Source organism: Eschrichtius robustus, chromosome 15 (genome assembly GCF_028021215.1).
Source record: "Eschrichtius robustus isolate mEscRob2 chromosome 15, mEscRob2.pri, whole genome shotgun sequence".
Classification (NCBI taxonomy): Eukaryota; Metazoa; Chordata; class Mammalia; order Artiodactyla; family Eschrichtiidae; genus Eschrichtius; species Eschrichtius robustus.
In genome coordinates this window covers 60,333,550-60,350,276 of record NC_090838.1, presented here as the reverse complement: position 1 = coordinate 60,350,276, position 16,727 = coordinate 60,333,550, and the positions used below count along the sequence as shown (strand labels likewise).

General features: G+C 45.3%; 1 protein-coding gene and 1 long non-coding RNA gene across 7 annotated transcripts in view; one reads left to right on the top strand and one right to left on the bottom strand.

Moving 5' to 3' along the window:
- Positions 1-2,433: 2,433 nt before the first annotated feature.
- On the bottom strand, positions 2,434-4,015 carry PCBP1 (poly(rC) binding protein 1). Its single transcript, XM_068564384.1, has one exon. It carries the CDS (start codon positions 3,823-3,825, stop codon positions 2,755-2,757), a length of 1,071 nt encoding a protein of 356 aa, XP_068420485.1. The 5' UTR covers positions 3,826-4,015; the 3' UTR covers positions 2,434-2,754.
- A 555-nt stretch (positions 4,016-4,570) lies between these two features.
- LOC137778044 (uncharacterized) overlaps positions 4,571-16,727 on the top strand; it is a 55,347-nt gene continuing 43,190 nt past the window's right edge. For 4 of the 6 annotated variants that reach the window (XR_011076719.1, XR_011076721.1, XR_011076715.1 and 1 more), the window contains exons 1-2: positions 4,571-6,043; positions 11,641-11,772. This is a non-coding gene — a long non-coding RNA (uncharacterized lncRNA). The remainder of the gene's footprint in view (positions 6,044-11,640; positions 11,773-16,727) is intronic. The other 2 variants (XR_011076720.1, XR_011076717.1) reach the window with 2 other exon arrangements.

The window sequence follows — 16,727 nt, the reverse complement described above, 5'->3', positions numbered from 1 at the left end:
TATTCCTTCTTCATTGGCTGCTTCCTCCATATTTATTCCACAAATACTTATTGAGCCCCTGCTGTACACCAGGTATGGTGACAGGCACTAGAGATACAGTGGTGAACAATTTGACTAGGTCCCTTTACCCCCAGCTTATACCCCAAAGCTCAATCTCTAGCCCTCTCGTTACCTGTCTCCCTGTAGCTCTGATTTCCCTTCAGAGTTTGTCTCCTATTTCAAGCTACTTGAATATTTCTGCCTGCAAATACTCCAATCACCATGTCTGAATTCACTGCTCCCCTTCCTTACAGCTCTTTCTCTGGCCTCCTCATGCAGTTTCAATCTCTCTTGCATTGGTCCCTTTCTACATGCATTTCTATTGATACCGCTTCCCAACCAATATTAGAACCTACTTACCTGAGGTAGTTTTCTAACTGCTGTTCCTGCCGTTATTCTCTCCAAGTTGCCATTCTTCCCATCCTATCCTATCCATCCTTGCTGCCTAAATCATTATTTTACATAGTATTGCCGGCTTTGCCTTTTAAGGGGTGGGGATGGGGTTTGAGGAAAATTTGAGGCCTACTTTTTATAGGGTATTGGAACCACTTCCCCCAGCAAGTTTCAAGGATATCTCACAAACCATTCAACGTGGTATTTGAGGGTCCAACCTAATTATCCCCTCCTGCTCTACTCTACACAAACTTGATTTGTGCTCATTATTTCCAGAAGACATCAAACCCATTGCTGGGTCTTCACTAGTGTCTCCCTTACCTATCCTGGTCCCTCAAGACAACTGTCTTCTCTCAGCTTATCATTTAGTACACATTGCTTTCTTTCAATATTTCTCTGCCCAAAGACATTGGGGGCAGAAACGGGCCTTTGGCTTTTTGCAATCTAAAGTATACTGAAGTTTACTGTGTTATAAGCACTGTTCTGTTTTACACACGCTTTTTTTTTCTTTCACAAGCCCAGATGTGTACTTCAACACCTCCATTTTATACAGAACTTAAGTAATTTGCCCAAGGCCACAGTGGCAGAATTCAAATTTAAATTCAGGTTTAACTCCAGGACTTGGGCTCCTTTCAGGGACTAACTGCCTGACTCCGCAGTGGGTATAAAGTACATGGTAGACGCCAATCTTACCTCCAGGGACCCTCGGAACTAGGTCTGTACCTCCAAAAACAGGAGCAGATGCCCTGTGGAGAAGAAACCTCAACAAATATTTATGGTGGCTAATACTCCCCTCCCACAGGAATTTCTGCTGTTGGTGATCTCCCACAGTGCCTGGTTTGAACTACACACTCTGGCACCTAATCGTCTATTGTCCTAATCTGCTGTTTCTAGTGTTTCTGCCTAATGGTGGAAAAATTTTCTTCTCTCATCAGTTTCAGCCTAGACCCACTGGCTGACATGAGGCTGCTAGGCCTTTACAGCAACATCTTCCTACTCCACTGGTGAAGAGAACCAGTGGCACTCACATCTAAGGACCTTTTGGAGTTTTGCTGAAAATGCAGTCTTCTGATTAGATTTGGAGTGGGACCCAGGAATCTGCATTTTTTAACACTGAGGTCATTCTTAGGCGGTTGTCAATGGATCAGCCTACATTCCTGCCTGTGTGGACTGCCCCATTTAGGCAGAATTATTTCCTGGTACAATGATTTCTCTAAACATTGCACACAGCAGGAGAATTAGAAGCTGGCCTCCTTTGTTTCTGGGTAGTCACTTGGCAGGTGTAATAACATCCTCTTGACAGGCCGCTTGCCACAGGTGCATGCGCGACACATGCGCCCCGCTGCTACCATCCCCCATTCAGTCTTGCTGCCCAACCAAGCCCACTATCCCCACCGCCACCCTGTAGCAGCTACCCTCTCCCAAGCCCTTAGACCCACCCAGCCCCTTTCCCTTCCCCCACCTCAGCCCCTCCCTTCCCCCCCAGCCCAGCCCTTCCCTCCCCCACCTCTTCTCTGGGTCCCCCAGGCTCCTCCCACCTCAGAACGTTTTTTTGTTCCTGGCTAAGAGTTTTGCACGTGAGATTGAGGGCGGGGCTGGTGGGACTAGAGGACACACTGCCATTCATCAGAGGTCCTACCGAGTGGGCATACTCTTCCCAGCTGAGAAACCCCTTATGTTTTCTACCAGAGAAATGGGCAGAGGCCTCTCTCTGGAACCTGGCTGGAGAGATGTCACTCTCCAAGAGACCCCCACTGTCTCTGCAAACGTCCCAAAGCAGGCCCAGCCTGCCGTTCTCCTTTGTTGGGATGGAAAGGGAATGGAATCTTACCAGTAAGGTGAAAAGGGCTGGAGAAAATACCAGGGACGGGCCCACCCTTCTCCCTACAAAAGCCTAACACTAGAAGGGAAGAAAAGAAATGCACCAACAAAGAGTTTAAGATAGTAGTTCCCAGCTTTTTCAAATATGAAGCATTTTTTAACCAATCCATTTTTTAATTTTTAAATTCTTGACATTACAGAACTAAACTGAAATTTATTAACATTCCACTCTTACATTTCTTATCGACAAACAGAAATAAAATTCATGACCCAAAAACCCAAAACAAAACTAAAAACAGGGAAAAGCTTATAAAACTAAATATGGATCCCAGCATTAACAGCTGAACAGAGAATGTGATTTTTAAATTCTTAGCGGATGATAAAGTTGTGTAGAAACTGAACACTTACAAATTATTTAAAACCTGGAATCACTGACCAGAAATTACACAGTTGGATCATGGGAAAACAGCAGAAAGGGGTTATGAGGGAACCTACACTGTTCTAGCTGCAACCCATGCCCTTCTCAGAGGAAAGCCTGGCATTGATTAGATATTGGGCCAGACTAATACTGGCAGCAGAACCAGTGATAGTAACCTGCCTACCAGAAGAGCCTTCCACTGGGTTAGCAATTTTGATCTGGGCCCCGGACATCTGGCGGATCTCATTAATGTTGGCGCCTTGGCGCCCGATTATGCAGCCAATTAAGTTATTTGGAATGGTGAGTTCATGGGTAGTTTGAGTAGATGCATCCAAACTTGCCCAATAGCCTTTCACCTCTGGAGAGCTGGAGTCAATTCCGGCGAATCCGGTCCCGCCGTGCATCATGGCAAAGTGAGACTGCTGTCTTGCCACCTGGTTCAGCTTGGCCAGATCGAGCGGAGAAATGGTGTGTTGTCCTTGAATCGAGTAGGCATCTAGAGGTGGTCCCTCCAGGTCATGGGTGGCGTGAGGGTAGCCAGCAGCGTCGCTGCACCGATCTTGGCCGCCCGCGCAGATCACTGGAGAGCTGGCCGGCATGGGCTGGTACGGAATGGTCATGACTCTCCCTTGCGGAGACTGGGAGAGCGTCTCCAGCATGACCAGGCAGATCTGCTTGACACACTCGGTGACAGACTGCGGCACGCCAGCAATGGTGATGGCCCGCTCGGTGGAGTTGGGCAGCATATCCCCCGCCACCTGGACCTGGGCCCCCGTACTCTCGCGGATCTCTTTGATCTTACAACCGCCCTTCCCAATCAGGGAGCCGCACTGGGTGGCCGGCACCACCAGCCTCAGGGTGACCGGGGGCCTGCTAGCAGCCGTGCTGTTGGTCATGGAGCTGTTGATATCTTCTTCCAGCTTGTCGATGATCATAGCGAAGGCCTTAAAGATGGCATTGGTGGGGCCGGTCAGAGTGATGATTCTCTCCGGGCAATTCCCCTCCGAGATGTTGATCCGCGCACCACTCTCCTCGCGGATCCTCTTAACCGACTCCCCTTTCTTCCCAATAATGCTTCCTACTTCCTTTCCGTGCATAAGCAGCCGAATGGTGAGAGTCACATTTAGTCCACTTTCAGTCACACCGGCATCCATGGCGAGCGGCGGGCGGCGTTCGGGGGAGTTGGGCTCGTTACGTGGTCAAGTCTTTGGTGGCTGGCTGGGGGAGGGGCGGTGTAGGCCCAAAACTGCCGGCGCGAGGCGAGCGAGGGCCGCGGGAGCGAGCGGGCGCGGGCGGGAGGCCGCGGCGTCGTCGCAGGGGCGGGCGGCGGCGGCGGAGGGGGCGAGCGGGGCCGGGAGCGGCGGGCGGGCGGGTGGGCGAGGGCGCGGCGGTGGCGACTCCGGCGGCAGCCTCGGCGGTCTGGGCGGGGCGGGAAGCCCGCTTTCAACCCCGCGTACCCTCTGACCCCGGAAGTGCTTGCTGCGCAGGACCCCTTGAAAAAAAATGAGGACCCATCCTTTTTAGGTCACAAGATTGCGCCAACCCCCATAGAGTAGTTTTTAAAATACACTTTTAACAGGCTAGCATTGAAAACAAAGCCCCGGTAGGCAGAAGCTGTGAGTCCGGCAAAGTTTTAAAACGAACATGTATTTTATTAACCCCAGAGGCGCCGGCAGATGTTTGGAAACGGTAGTGTTGTGCGCGGAGGCGACACATTATTTTCCCGCCCTACAAAAGCGGTTTAAGCGCGGAGCGACACGGGCAGCCCCGGCGAAAACTGCAGGCGGCTGCTAGGACGCCGCGGGTTTAAAACATGCGCTTGAGGCGGCCAGAGCGCATGCGTGAGGGTGTGGGACAGACGGGAGGGGCAGCCGCGGTCTTCCGGGGGGGAGGGGCGGCGAGGCGAGGCCTGCGGGGCGGGCCCCCGCCCGAGTGGGCACGTGGGGCCCCTTCATCTTCGGCGTCGGGGCGCCCAGCGCCAGCCCCCACCCCCGCCTCGGCCCCGTGGCGGCGGTCGGTGGGGAGAAAGACCAAAACCCACCACGCGCTGCCGTCAAATTCACGGCTCTGCTCATGGTTTCTGGGGAGGGCTAGAAACATGGCCATAAAGAGAATGGCGTCCATTTACATAATGCTTTGTCTGCATTTTGCAACTCTCTTTCGTTTACCCGCAGAACCCCCACCTCCTGCGCTGGTGTCGTTTTAGTCGCTGCCGCCTCGTCAGACATTTAAGACAATGGCGTGCATCTTGGGGGACCGCATTTACTCCTGCTCTGGGGAGTTCCTGCGGTTTTCCCCGCGCGGCTTACGCTCCCGCTGCTGCCTTTCGGCCCTTTCCCCGCTCGGTGCAGCCACGGCGCCCACGCTCTCCGGGGGCGGCCCCCAACAGGGCCCGCCATCTTGGAGGGCCTTTCTTGCCGTGTGTGGAGCCGCGCGTTCCTCCCGGTAAAGAAAGGTCGCTGGGGCCCTTGGCGCGCCAGTTGTGATTTCTGCCCCTTCTCCTTTTCCTCGGCTGAGCCAGACAGAAAAGGCCGAGTGCGCGGGGTGCTTCAGGATCCCCCAGGGAAGGCGGCTAACGTGGCGGTCCTTCCCTCCCCCCCTCCCTTTCTTCCCCGTGGGGGTGGCCGCCATGTTTCCTGAACACAAAATGGCGACACGTGGCCTATATTCGTCGCCAACGAGAAATAGGGGTCGGGCCGAAAGCTCTAGAACGCGGCCGCCCCCCATCCCCCCGTCCCGCCCGTGAGCTGGGGCCTTCCCCGCGCAGCGAGTGCTCTGACCAGATTGGGATGAAACCCCGCAGGCTGGTCCCAGCCTCACCGGGCGAATTTTAATACATTTCTCATTAATTTGAAACGGGGACGCAAATAACTGTAAAATGTAGGCATCATACCGAGTCTCTCGCTCATTTCGTTTAATAATGGATAAGGGGGGGGGCAGTACCAAAACATTTAGGAATCACTACTTGTAAAGAATGAGATGGGAAATTATTGCTTTCCTAGACTTCTAGCATAGGCTATTGTGCTAGGGAGATAAAGAAATGGTATTATAAAGTTTCTTTTTAAAAAAAGGCAATTTCCATGAAGCGACTAGGATACCTAAGAGCTGGCCAGTGAACCTCAGTTTGCCATAGTTGTTGACTTGGTAGGCTAGAAGGGACAGACATTTATTGTGCATTTACCAGTGCCAGATCCTGTGCTAGCCATTTTACTGCATACTGTCTTTAATTTTTACAATGACCCTGTGAGGTACGTGTTATCTCTCTCTTTTTTTTTTTTTAGCAGATGAAATCACTTAGGCCCAGAGAGATGCAGTGACTAATTCAAGGTCACACAGTGTCGAGGATGGAATCCAGACCTGATACAGTTATTGGTGAGCACATTTCCAAATTTTTCTCTAAGTCAGGGTTTTGAATTTAAATGCTATTTGGACGTTTAGGTGGGCTTGTTATTTCAAGGAACCCCTCAGGTAACTTTTTGTTGCATAGTCACCCCCTATTTGTATCTGTTTGGGGATTCCCAGTTTCTCCTGGTGTGAGCTATGCCTGTGAGGAGCTCAGAGGCTATTTTTTTTTTATGAGTTGTCTGGGTGAGGATAGAGAGAAGGAAGTGATTCAGCCCTGCATAAAGGCTCAAGTATCTGTCAGTCCAGCCTGGTTTGTGGCGCATTTGAGTCTACCTGGCTCTGTGGGAGCAAGCAATTTCTCTGACTCACTTGCTTCCTTCAGCTACCCATTGGCATGACTTCCGCCTTCCCCATCCCAACCTCCACCCAGGTAAAAATAAATAAATTTACTCTGGCACCAAACCTCTATTTCTCTGCAGATATTGACAGAGCATGACAGAGTGGTAGATAAGTCATGGTCTGTGGACTTTTCAGTTCAATGTAACAAATAACTTGTGGACCAAGCAACAAATATGTGCTGAAACAGGGCTATGCTTGTATGGGTATTAAGAGGTGGAGAGAAGGGCTTGTTGCTTCCTTTAACTTACACTAATATTGTATATTAGACTTTCCAAAGCGCTTTCATATTATCTTAGATAATCCTACAAACAACTTTAACAGGTAGGTACATAACAGCAACAATGACAGTCATAGCACTAAGTGCTTACTGTGTGCCAGGCACTGTTTGAACCTTTATTTTGTGCATTAATTCAGTGGTTCTCACAGTTTTAAAAGCAAACCACCATGAGAAGTATATTTTACGTAATTGAAACATATATGCATACATATAGATAAAGGAAACAAAATTATTGCAAAACAGTACTTATTCATACTACATGCAGTGTACTCTGGTAATTTCTGTTGTCTTCTTTACATTAAAAAAAAAGAGGCACACATCACACTAAAGGATGAAAAACCCATTATTAGGTTGTGACCAATATGATTAATCTACACATTTAAACCTCACAAAACCTCCTGAGATGGGGGTGATGTTATTTCCATTTTAACAGAGGTACAAAGAGAAGGATTTATCTAAGGTCACACAGCTGTTAAGTGGTAAAACGAAGATTTGAATCGAGGCAATTTGAGCCCAGAGCCTATATACTTAACCACTAAGGTAGACCGTCTCTGGTCTCTGCAGAGGGCCTTATCTTGTAGAGAGACAGTTGATCTTAGTAAATGTTAAAAACTTAGGAGACAACAAAAGGACTAAATTGCATATAATCAAGAATTATCCTGATTCAAAGCATTCTGGTCCTCTAAATCTGCCACCTGTTTCTTTTCCCTAAAGAAAATTTTACCCACTGGGTATGTCTTCCCAAGACTGCAATTTTAAGCCTTTTTTGGCAGGCATATTTCTTTTTTTTTTTTTTTAACATCTTTATTGGAGTATAATTGCTTTGCAGTGGTGTGTTAGTTTCTGCTTTATAACGAAGTGTATCAGCCATACATATATATATATCCCCATATCTCCTCCCTCTTGCGTCTCCCTCCCACCCTCCCTATCCCACCCCTCTAGTTGGACACAGAGCACCGAGCTGATCTCCCTGTGCTATGCAACTGCTTCCCAGTAGCTATCTATTTTACATTTGGTAGTGTATATATGTCCATACCACTCTCTCACTTCATCTCAGCCTGCCCTTCCCCCTCCCCATGTCCTCAAGTCTATTCTCTGTGTCTGCGTTTTCATTCCCGTCCTGCCCCTAGGTTGTTCATGACCTCTTTTTTTTTTTTAGATTCCATATATATGTGTTAGCATACGTTATTTGTTTTTCGCTTTCTGACTTACTTCACTCTGTATGACAGACTCTAGGTCCATCCACCTCAGTACAAATAACTTAGTTTCGTTTCTTTTTATGACTGAGTAATATTCCATTGTATATATGTGCCACATCTTCTTTATCCATTCATCTGTCGATGGACACTTAGGTTGCTTCCATGTCCTGGCTATTGTAAATAGAGCTGCAGTGAACATTGTGGTACATGCCTCTTTTTGAATTATGGTTTTCTCAGGGTATATGCCCAGTAGTGGGATTGCTGGGTCATATGGTAGTTCTATTTTTAGTTCTTTGAGGAACCTCCATACTGTCCTCCATAGTGGCTGTATCAATTTACATTCCCACCAACAGTGCAAGAGGGTTCCCTTTTCTCCACACCCTCTCCAGCATTTATTGTTTGTAGATTGTTTTTTAATTTTTATTTATTTATTTATTTTAGTTTTGGCTGTGTTGGGTCTTTGTTGCTGTGCGCGGGCCTTCTCTAGTTGCAGCGAGCGGGGGCTACTCTTGGTTGCGGTGCGCGGGCTTCTCATCGCAGTGGCTTCTCTTCTTGCGGAGCACGGGCTCTAGGCTTGCGGGCTTCAGTAGTTGTGGCACACGGGCTCAGTAGTTGTGGCTCACAGGCTCTAGAGTGCAGGCCCAGTAGTTGTGGCACATGGGCATAATTGCTCCACGGCATGTGGGATCTTCCCGGACCAAGGCTCGAACCTGTGTCCCCTGCCTTGGCAGATGGATTCTTAACCACTGTGCCACCAGGGAAGTCTCTGTAGATTTTTTGATGACGGCCATTCTGACTGGTGTGAGGTGGTACCTCATTGTAGTTTTGATTTGCATTTCTCTAATGATTAGTGATGTTGAGCATCCTTTCATGTGTTTGTTGGCAATCTGTATATCTTCTATGGATAAATGTCTGTTTAGGTCTTCTGCCCATTTTTGGATTGGGTTGCTTGTTTCTTTAATATTGAGCTTCATGAGCTGCTTGTATATTTTGGAGATTAATCCTTTGTCAGTTGCTTTGTTTGCAAATAATTTCTCCCGTTCGGAGGGTTGGAGGGTCTTTTCATGTTGTTTATGGTTTCCTTTGCTGTGCAAAAGCTTTTCAGCTTCATTAAGTCCCATTTGTTTATTTTTGTTTTTATTTCCATTTCTCTAGGAGGTGGGTCAAAAAGGATCTTGCTGTGATTTATGTCATGGAGTGTTCTGCCTATGTTTTCCTCTAAGAGTTTTATAGTGTCTGGCCTTACATTTAGGTCTTTAATCCATTTTGAGTTTATTTTTGTGTATGGTGTTAGGGAGTGTTCTAATTTCATTGTTTTACATGGAGCTGTCGAGTTTTCCCAGCACCACTTATTGAAGAGGCTGTCTTTTCTCCATTGTATATTCTTGCCTCCTTTATCAAAGATGAGGTGACCATATGTGTGTGGGTTTATCTCTGGGCTTTCTATCCTGTTCCATTGATCTATATTTCTGTTTTTTTGCCAATACCATTCTGTCTTCATTACTGTAGCTTTGTAGTATACTCTGAAGTCAGGGAGCCTGATTCCTCCAGCTCCGTTTTTCTTTCTCAAGATTGCTTTGGCTATTTGGGGTCTTTTGTGTTTCCATACAAATTGTGAAATTTTTTTGTTCTAGTTCTGTGAAAAATGCCATTGGTAGTTCGATAGGGATTGCATTGAATCTGTAGATTGCTTTGGGTAGTATAGTCATTTTCACAATGTTGATTCTTCCAATCCAAGAACATGGTATATCTCTCCATCTGTTTGTATCATCTTTAATTTCTTTCATCAGTGCCTTATAGTTTTCTGCATACAGGTCTTTTGTCTCCTTAGGTAGGTTTATTCCTAGGTATTTTATTCTTTTTGTTGCAGTGGTAAATGGGAGTGTTTCCTTAATTGCTTTTCCAGATTTTTCATCATTAGTGTATAGGAATGCAAGAGATTTCTGTGCATTAATTTTGTATCCTACTTTACCACATTCATTGATTAGCTCTAGTAGTTTTCTGGTAGCATCTTTAGGATTCTCTATGTATAGTATCATGTCATCTGCAAACAGTGACAGTTTTACTTCTTCTTTTCCTATTTGGATTCCTTTTATTTCTTTTTTGTCTCTGATTGCTGTGGCTAAAACTTCCAAAACTATGGTGAATAATAGTGGTGAGAGTGGACAACCTTGTCTTGTTCCTGATCTTAGTGGAAATGGTTTCAGTATTTCACCATTGAGAATAATGTTGGCTGTGGGTTTGTCATATATGGCCTTTATTATGTTGAGGTAAGTTCCCTCTATGCCTACTTCCTGGAGGGTTTTTATCGTATGTGGGTGTTGAATTTTGTCGAAAGCTTTTTCTGCATCTATTGAGATGATCATATGGTTTTTCTCCTTCAGTCTGTTAATATGGTGTATCACATTGATTGATTTGCGTATATTGAACAATCCTTGCATTCCTGGGATAAACCCCACTTGATCATGGTGTATGATCCTTTTAATGTGCTATTGGATTCTGTTTGCTAGTATTTTGTTGATGATTTTTTTTTTAATTTTTATTTATTTGTTTATTTATTATTATTTATTTATGGCTGTGTTGGGTCTTCGTTTCTGTGCGAGAGCTTTCTCCAGCCGTGGCAAGCGGGGACCACTCTTCATCGCGGTGCGCAGGCCTCCCACCATCGCGGCCTCTCCCGTTGCGGAGCACAGGCTCCAGACGCGCAGGCCCAGCAATTGTGGCTCACGGGCCCAGCTGCTCCGCGGCACGTGGGATCCTCCCAGACCAGGGCTCGAACCCGTGTCCCCTGCATTGGCAGGCAGACTCTCAACCACTGCGCCACCAGGGAAGCCCTGTTGATGATTTTTGCATTTATGTTCATCAGTGATATTGGCCTGTAGTTTTCTTTTTTTGTGGCATCTTTTATCTGGTTTTGGTATCAGGGTGATGGTGGCCTTGTAGAATGAGTTTGGGAGTGTTCCTCCTTCTGCTATATTTTGCAAGAGTTTGAGAAGGATAGGCGTTAGCTGTTCTCTAAATGTTTGATAGAACTTGCCTGTGAAGCCATCTGGTCCTTGGCTTTTGTTTGTTGGAAGATTTTAAATCACAGTTTCAATTTCAGTGCTTGTGATTGGTCTGTTTATATTTTCAGTTTCTTCCTGGTTCAGTCTCGGAAGGTTGTGCTTTTCTAAGAATTTGTCCATTTCTTCCAGGTTGTCCATTTTATTGGCATATAGTTGCTTGTAGTAATCTCTCATGATCCTTTGTAATTCTGCAGCAGACATATTTCTTTAATCTCTTTGTGTCTGAGTATCTCCGGGACTCTACTCACTTTCCCAATGAAGTCTTCTCTTTCCCAGCTCTCAGCACCGCCTGCATCAGAGTCTTACAGCCCCTCCCTTGGGTAGCCCACATTTAGCTGTTGATGAAATTGTAATGTGTCTTGATGTTGATAATGTGTTGTAAGGGCCTCAGGTGCCTTGGGTGACCCTGAGATCTGGCAAAGAGGGTACTGGACTTGAGAATTGGTGGCTCTGGCCCCTAGCTCCAGCTCTGCCACTAACTAGCTTTGAGAGTTCTACAATTCAGTTCATTTATCTGGGCCTCAGTTTTCCCATCTGTAAAACGAGATTAGATGCTCTCTAAGGCCGTTTCTAATTCTGTCCAGGGAGTGATGACATTTGATGATCTTGGTTATTTATCCCTGGGCGGGAGGGTTGGGTAAATGTTTTACTCACTTATGGTAAATTCTGCACTCCCTTTCTCAGACCTGCGTTATCTTGCGGATATGTGAGTGAATTCCACACCACCCATTTTACAGATGAAGCCACTGAGATACAGAGCAACTGACTAAATAGTCACCACCCCACTCCTGGAGCCTCACATGACTCCTCTCCCAGGTTAGTTAAAGGGTTTAACAAGGTTGGGAAGGTGAGTCAGGCTTACACTTTAGAAGTTGAACCACAGGATTTTTGCTTCCTCTTACCACATTGGCATGTTATATAAAACTTTTCGAAGTGTTATTTAATCATCACAGTCAGCTTTGCCAGGGAGATATTATTATGCTCATTTTATGAAAGAACCGTCTTTGGATCAGAGTAGTAAAATGACTTGCCCAAGGTTACACAGCTTGTTAGGATCTGAGCTAGGTAGGCCTCTTGACTCCTAGTTGTGGATTGTTCCTTTCCTTGGCTTCTGATGCTTGTGGCACTGACTTTAACACATGGAATAACTTTTTAAATTCAAAGAGTTTTCTATCCAGTCTTTATTTTTCTGTCCCAGAACGTCCAATTCACTTATGTTAGGTTACTGACTCTTTTGGTTCAAGAGAATCTCCCTCTCTGGTTCTTTAATGTTTACATTTATGGGTTTGGGAAGTGGTAGGAATGAGACTAGGTTCCCTGGGGGCAGGAACCACCTTTTTTTTTTTCCCAACCTACCTGGCCCAGCAAGTATCCTATAGCTTTTGAAATTTGTCCTATCAACACGCAACATTTTTCCCAAAAACATGGTTTCTTTTCCTCTTTGCCCTTCATATTTAGCTTCCCATTTCTCTTTTATTTAAAATTATTGTAAATTAAGAGGACCTTTACTCTATTTCCAGGATACTACAGAGTGCAGTTTAGAAACATGTCTTACCCACTGGGGATAGTAACAATTTGACCTCATATGCTGATAACCCTGTGCTGCTGTTAGGGGGTCGCTACTTGGTTTCCTCAGAAACAGCAGAAATATGTTGGTGTGCTTTACAGAAGTGACCAGGATATACAGCAACATCCTTGGCCTAAGTTCTCCCAGTTGGGCAAAGCATTGCTCATGTATTCCCCAGGGTCATTTTAACTAAAATAGGCCTGGAGAACAGAGTGCAGAGAAAAGTTAAAAGGAAAATGAGAACAGAATGCAAATGCAAAGTATAGAATGAGAGGAAGTGGGAAAAGGTAAGTAAAGCAAAGAGAGAAAAGGATAGGGCAGAGGGGACTTCCCTGGTGGTCCAATGGTTAAGAATCCACCTTCTAATGCGGGGGACCCGGGTTCGATCCCTGGTCAGGGAACTAAGAGCCTATATACCGCAGGCCAACTAAGCCCGTGTGCCATAACTGGAGAGCCTGTGTGCCGCAACTACAGAGCCCACACGTTCTGGAACCCGTGTGCCACAATTAGAAGCCCGTGGGCCACAACAAAGGATCCCATGTGCCACAACTAAGACCTGAAGCAGCCAAGAATAAATAAATAAATATTAAAACAAAACAAACAAAAGAAGAATAGGGCAAAGAGGAGAATACAGAATCGGTGGAAGGGAGGTGAAGAGAGCAATCCAGAGCTCCATTAGCCTCTCCTATGGTGTGGGACAAATCAAGGAAGAGCAGCTAGTACGATAACTCCTCCTGATCTGATTTTGAGCAGCACATATCTTTTCTTATCCTCTATTTCCAGTGTCAGGTAGGGGAAATTTCTTTGTTTCTGCTATCAATTGGGGATGTGAATAGATGCCAGTAATTTTATTTTATTTTCTTTCTTTTTTTTTTTTTTTTGTATTTTGGCCATGCTACATGGCATTGCGGGATGGTTCCCCGACCAGGGATCGAACCCAGGCCTCTGCAGTGAAAGCACTGAATCCTAACCCCTAGGCCGCCAGGGCACTCCCTGTTTTATTTTATTTTTATTGATGTATAGTTTTACAATGTTGTGTTAGTAAGAAACTGTTATAAATATGTATACATTCTTTTTTATATTCTTTTTCATTATGGTTTATCACAGGTTACTGAATATAGTTCCCTGTGCTATACAGTAGGACCTTGTAGTTTATCTATTCTACATATAATAGTTGGCATCTGCTAACCCCAAACTCCCAATCCATCCCTCCCCCACCCCCCCCTTGGCAACCACTAGCCTGTTTCCTGTGTCTGTTCCTGTTTTGTAGATAGGTTCATTTGTGTCATATTTTAGATTCCACATATAAGTGATATCATATGGTATTTTTCTTTCTCTTTCTGGCTTACTTCACTTAGTATGATAATCTCTGAGTCCATCCATGTTGCTGCAAATGGCATTATTTCATTCTTTTTTTATTGCTGTGTAGTATTCCATTGTATATATGTACCACGTCTTATTTATCCATTCAGCTGTCGATGGATATTGAGGTTGTTTCCACGTCCTGGCTATTGTGAATAGTGCTGTCGTGAATATAGGGGTGCATGTATCTTTTCGAATTACAGTTTTGTGTGGATATATGCTCAGGAGTGGGATTGCTGGATCATATAGATGCCAGTAATTTTAATATTAGCCTCAGTTCACCTGGTTTATCAAGGAAAATGTGCTACAAAAATCACGTAAGGTATTCTAGGTCAACTTTCATGTTATTCGTTCATTCAGCAGGCACTTGATTGTTTGATATGTTTCAGACACTGAGGCTATAAAAATGAATGAGATATTGTCCTTGCCCTCAAGATGTTTATGGTCTGGAGAGGTAGACAGAGAAGTAAACAGATTCACAGTATAATGTGTTAAAGTATTGGGATATGAGTAAGCTGTGGTGCTTACCAAGCTGTGGTGTTACGGGTTCAGAGGAGGGCCCTTGATTCAGCCTTGGAGGGGATCTGGGAAGGCCGCCTAGAGAAGTTGTCATTCAGGCTGAGTCCCAAGTTGGCAAATTGCACGGTGGAGGGCAGGGAAGGGTATTCTTCCCAAAGGCAGGGAGCTCAGTCCTTTCAGAAGTTGTAGCTGTTTCATGAAGACATGAAGGATGTTTGCATGATCCAGTTTTTGGTGAATATTGTTCTGCTTCAGAAGTGTAGATTATTGAGACTTGACTCTGTTCGCTAGAGCACTGGTCCCCAACCTTTTTGGCACCAGGGACCGGTTTCGTGGAAGACAGTTTTTCTACGGACAGGGTGGGGGGGGATGGTTTCGGGATGATTTAAGAGCATTACATTTATCATGCACTTTATTTCTATTATTATTATATTGAAATATATATTGAAATAATTATACAACTCACCATAATGCTGACAGGAGGCGGAGCTCAGGCGGTAATGCGAGCGATAGGGAGAGGCTGTAGATACAGGTGAAGCTTCGCTCGCTTGCCCGCCACTCACCTGCTGTGCTGCCTGGTTCCTAACCAGTACTGGTCTGTGGCCCGGGGGTTGGGGACCCCTGCGCTAGAGCACAGAAAGTTAAAGTCCTTATTTTGTAACAATAATTCTCTTTTAAGGTGAAGACACTAGAAATCACACTTCCTATCTAGAGATTTTAAGGACAAAATGTAAACAAATTACAGCCTTTGAATTAGCAAATAATTATTAACCCTTTGTACAGTAAAAGAAAGCAGCTAGAATAGACGGCATATCCCTTTCTCATCCAACTTTTGGATTTTATTGTGTTCTGCTTTGTTTATAAAGGGATGTGTGTGGAAATTTAGGGTCTTTGTTTAGCTGCTTAGGATGTTTGAGTTAGGAAGGAGGAAAATGAGTTCAAGAATAATTGCTACTTTATGGCAGAACAAAAGAAATACATTTAAATAGCTCATTTCTCTGATCCCATCTACTGAACACAAGTAAGACTTGGTCGGGGACATTGTTTCAGAGAGACAGTTACTTCAACCAGATAAAGCATTTGCTCAACATTATTCACTGTGTAAAGTCTGCTGTGTCCATATTAAGAGCATTGATTTTGTTTTTTGAGATGCACATATAGCTGCATTAAACAGAAACCTTATGTGTATTCATTGGACAATACTGGGATTTTACCTAGATTAAAAGAAAAAAATGTGTTATGTGTGGATTAGGGAGGAATGCTTAGAAAATAGTACATAGATTCAGTGGTCATTTCTCAGTCATCTTCTTGATCTCTCAGTAGTATTTGACACTTCCTCCTCACACACTAGTTTCACTTGGCTTCCAGGATGCCACTACCTTGGTTCTCCTTCTACCTCAGGAGCCCCTTCTTCTCAAACTCCCACGTACCGCCCCGCCCTTTTGGCTGTTTCCTTATCTCCTCAGCCTCCAATGATGGAGTACTCAAATCAGTCCTCGGATCACTTCTCTGTCTACACTCATTTACTAAGTGCTCTCTTTTAAGAATTTAAATATCATTTATACCCTGAGAATTCTCAAGTATATATTACCAGCTTGAATGTCTTCCTGTGAACTCAAGACTCTTCTGTCCAGCTGCCTACGGGATATCTCCACTTGTGTATGTAATAGCTTCTTTTTTTAAAAAATTAATTAATTAATTTATTTTTGGCTGTGTTGGGTCTTCGTTGCTGCACGCGGGCTTTCTCTAGTTGTGGCGAGTGGGGGCTCCTCTTCGTTGCAGTGCATGGGCTTCTCATTGCAGTGGCTTCTCTTGTTGAAGAGCACGGGCTCTAGGCGCACGGGCTTCAGTAGTTGTGGCTCGCGAGCTCTAGAGCACAGGCTCGGTAGCTGTGGCGCACAGGCTTAGTTGCTCCGCGGCATGTGGGATCTTCCCAGACCAGGGCTCAAACTCGTGTCCCCTGCATTGGCAGGTGCATTCTTAACCACTGCGCCACCAGGGAAGTCCTGTAATAGCTTCTTGAACTTCAAATATTCAAAACATTAATCCTGGAACTTCTCCTCTCAAACCTGTACCTCTGGCAGTTTCTCCCCATCTCAGTTTCAGTTATATTGAGGACTCTCCCTTGACTCTGTTCTTTCTCTTTCTCTCATCATCCAATCCACCAGCCAGTCCTGTGAGCTCTACCTTAAAATGCATCCAGGGTTTGAACACTTCTCACCGCCTCCCTTGCTACTATTGGAATAGCCTTCTAAATGGTCTTCCTGCTTTTGCTCTTGGTCTCCCCCAGTCTAATCTTTTTTTTTTTTTAACATCTTTATTG

Bases quoted from the DNA above. Each gene is read 5' to 3' on its own strand.
- PCBP1 (XM_068564384.1), bottom strand. From the start codon at position 3,825: ATGGATGCCGGTGTGACTGAAAGTGGACTAAATGTGACTCTCACCATT.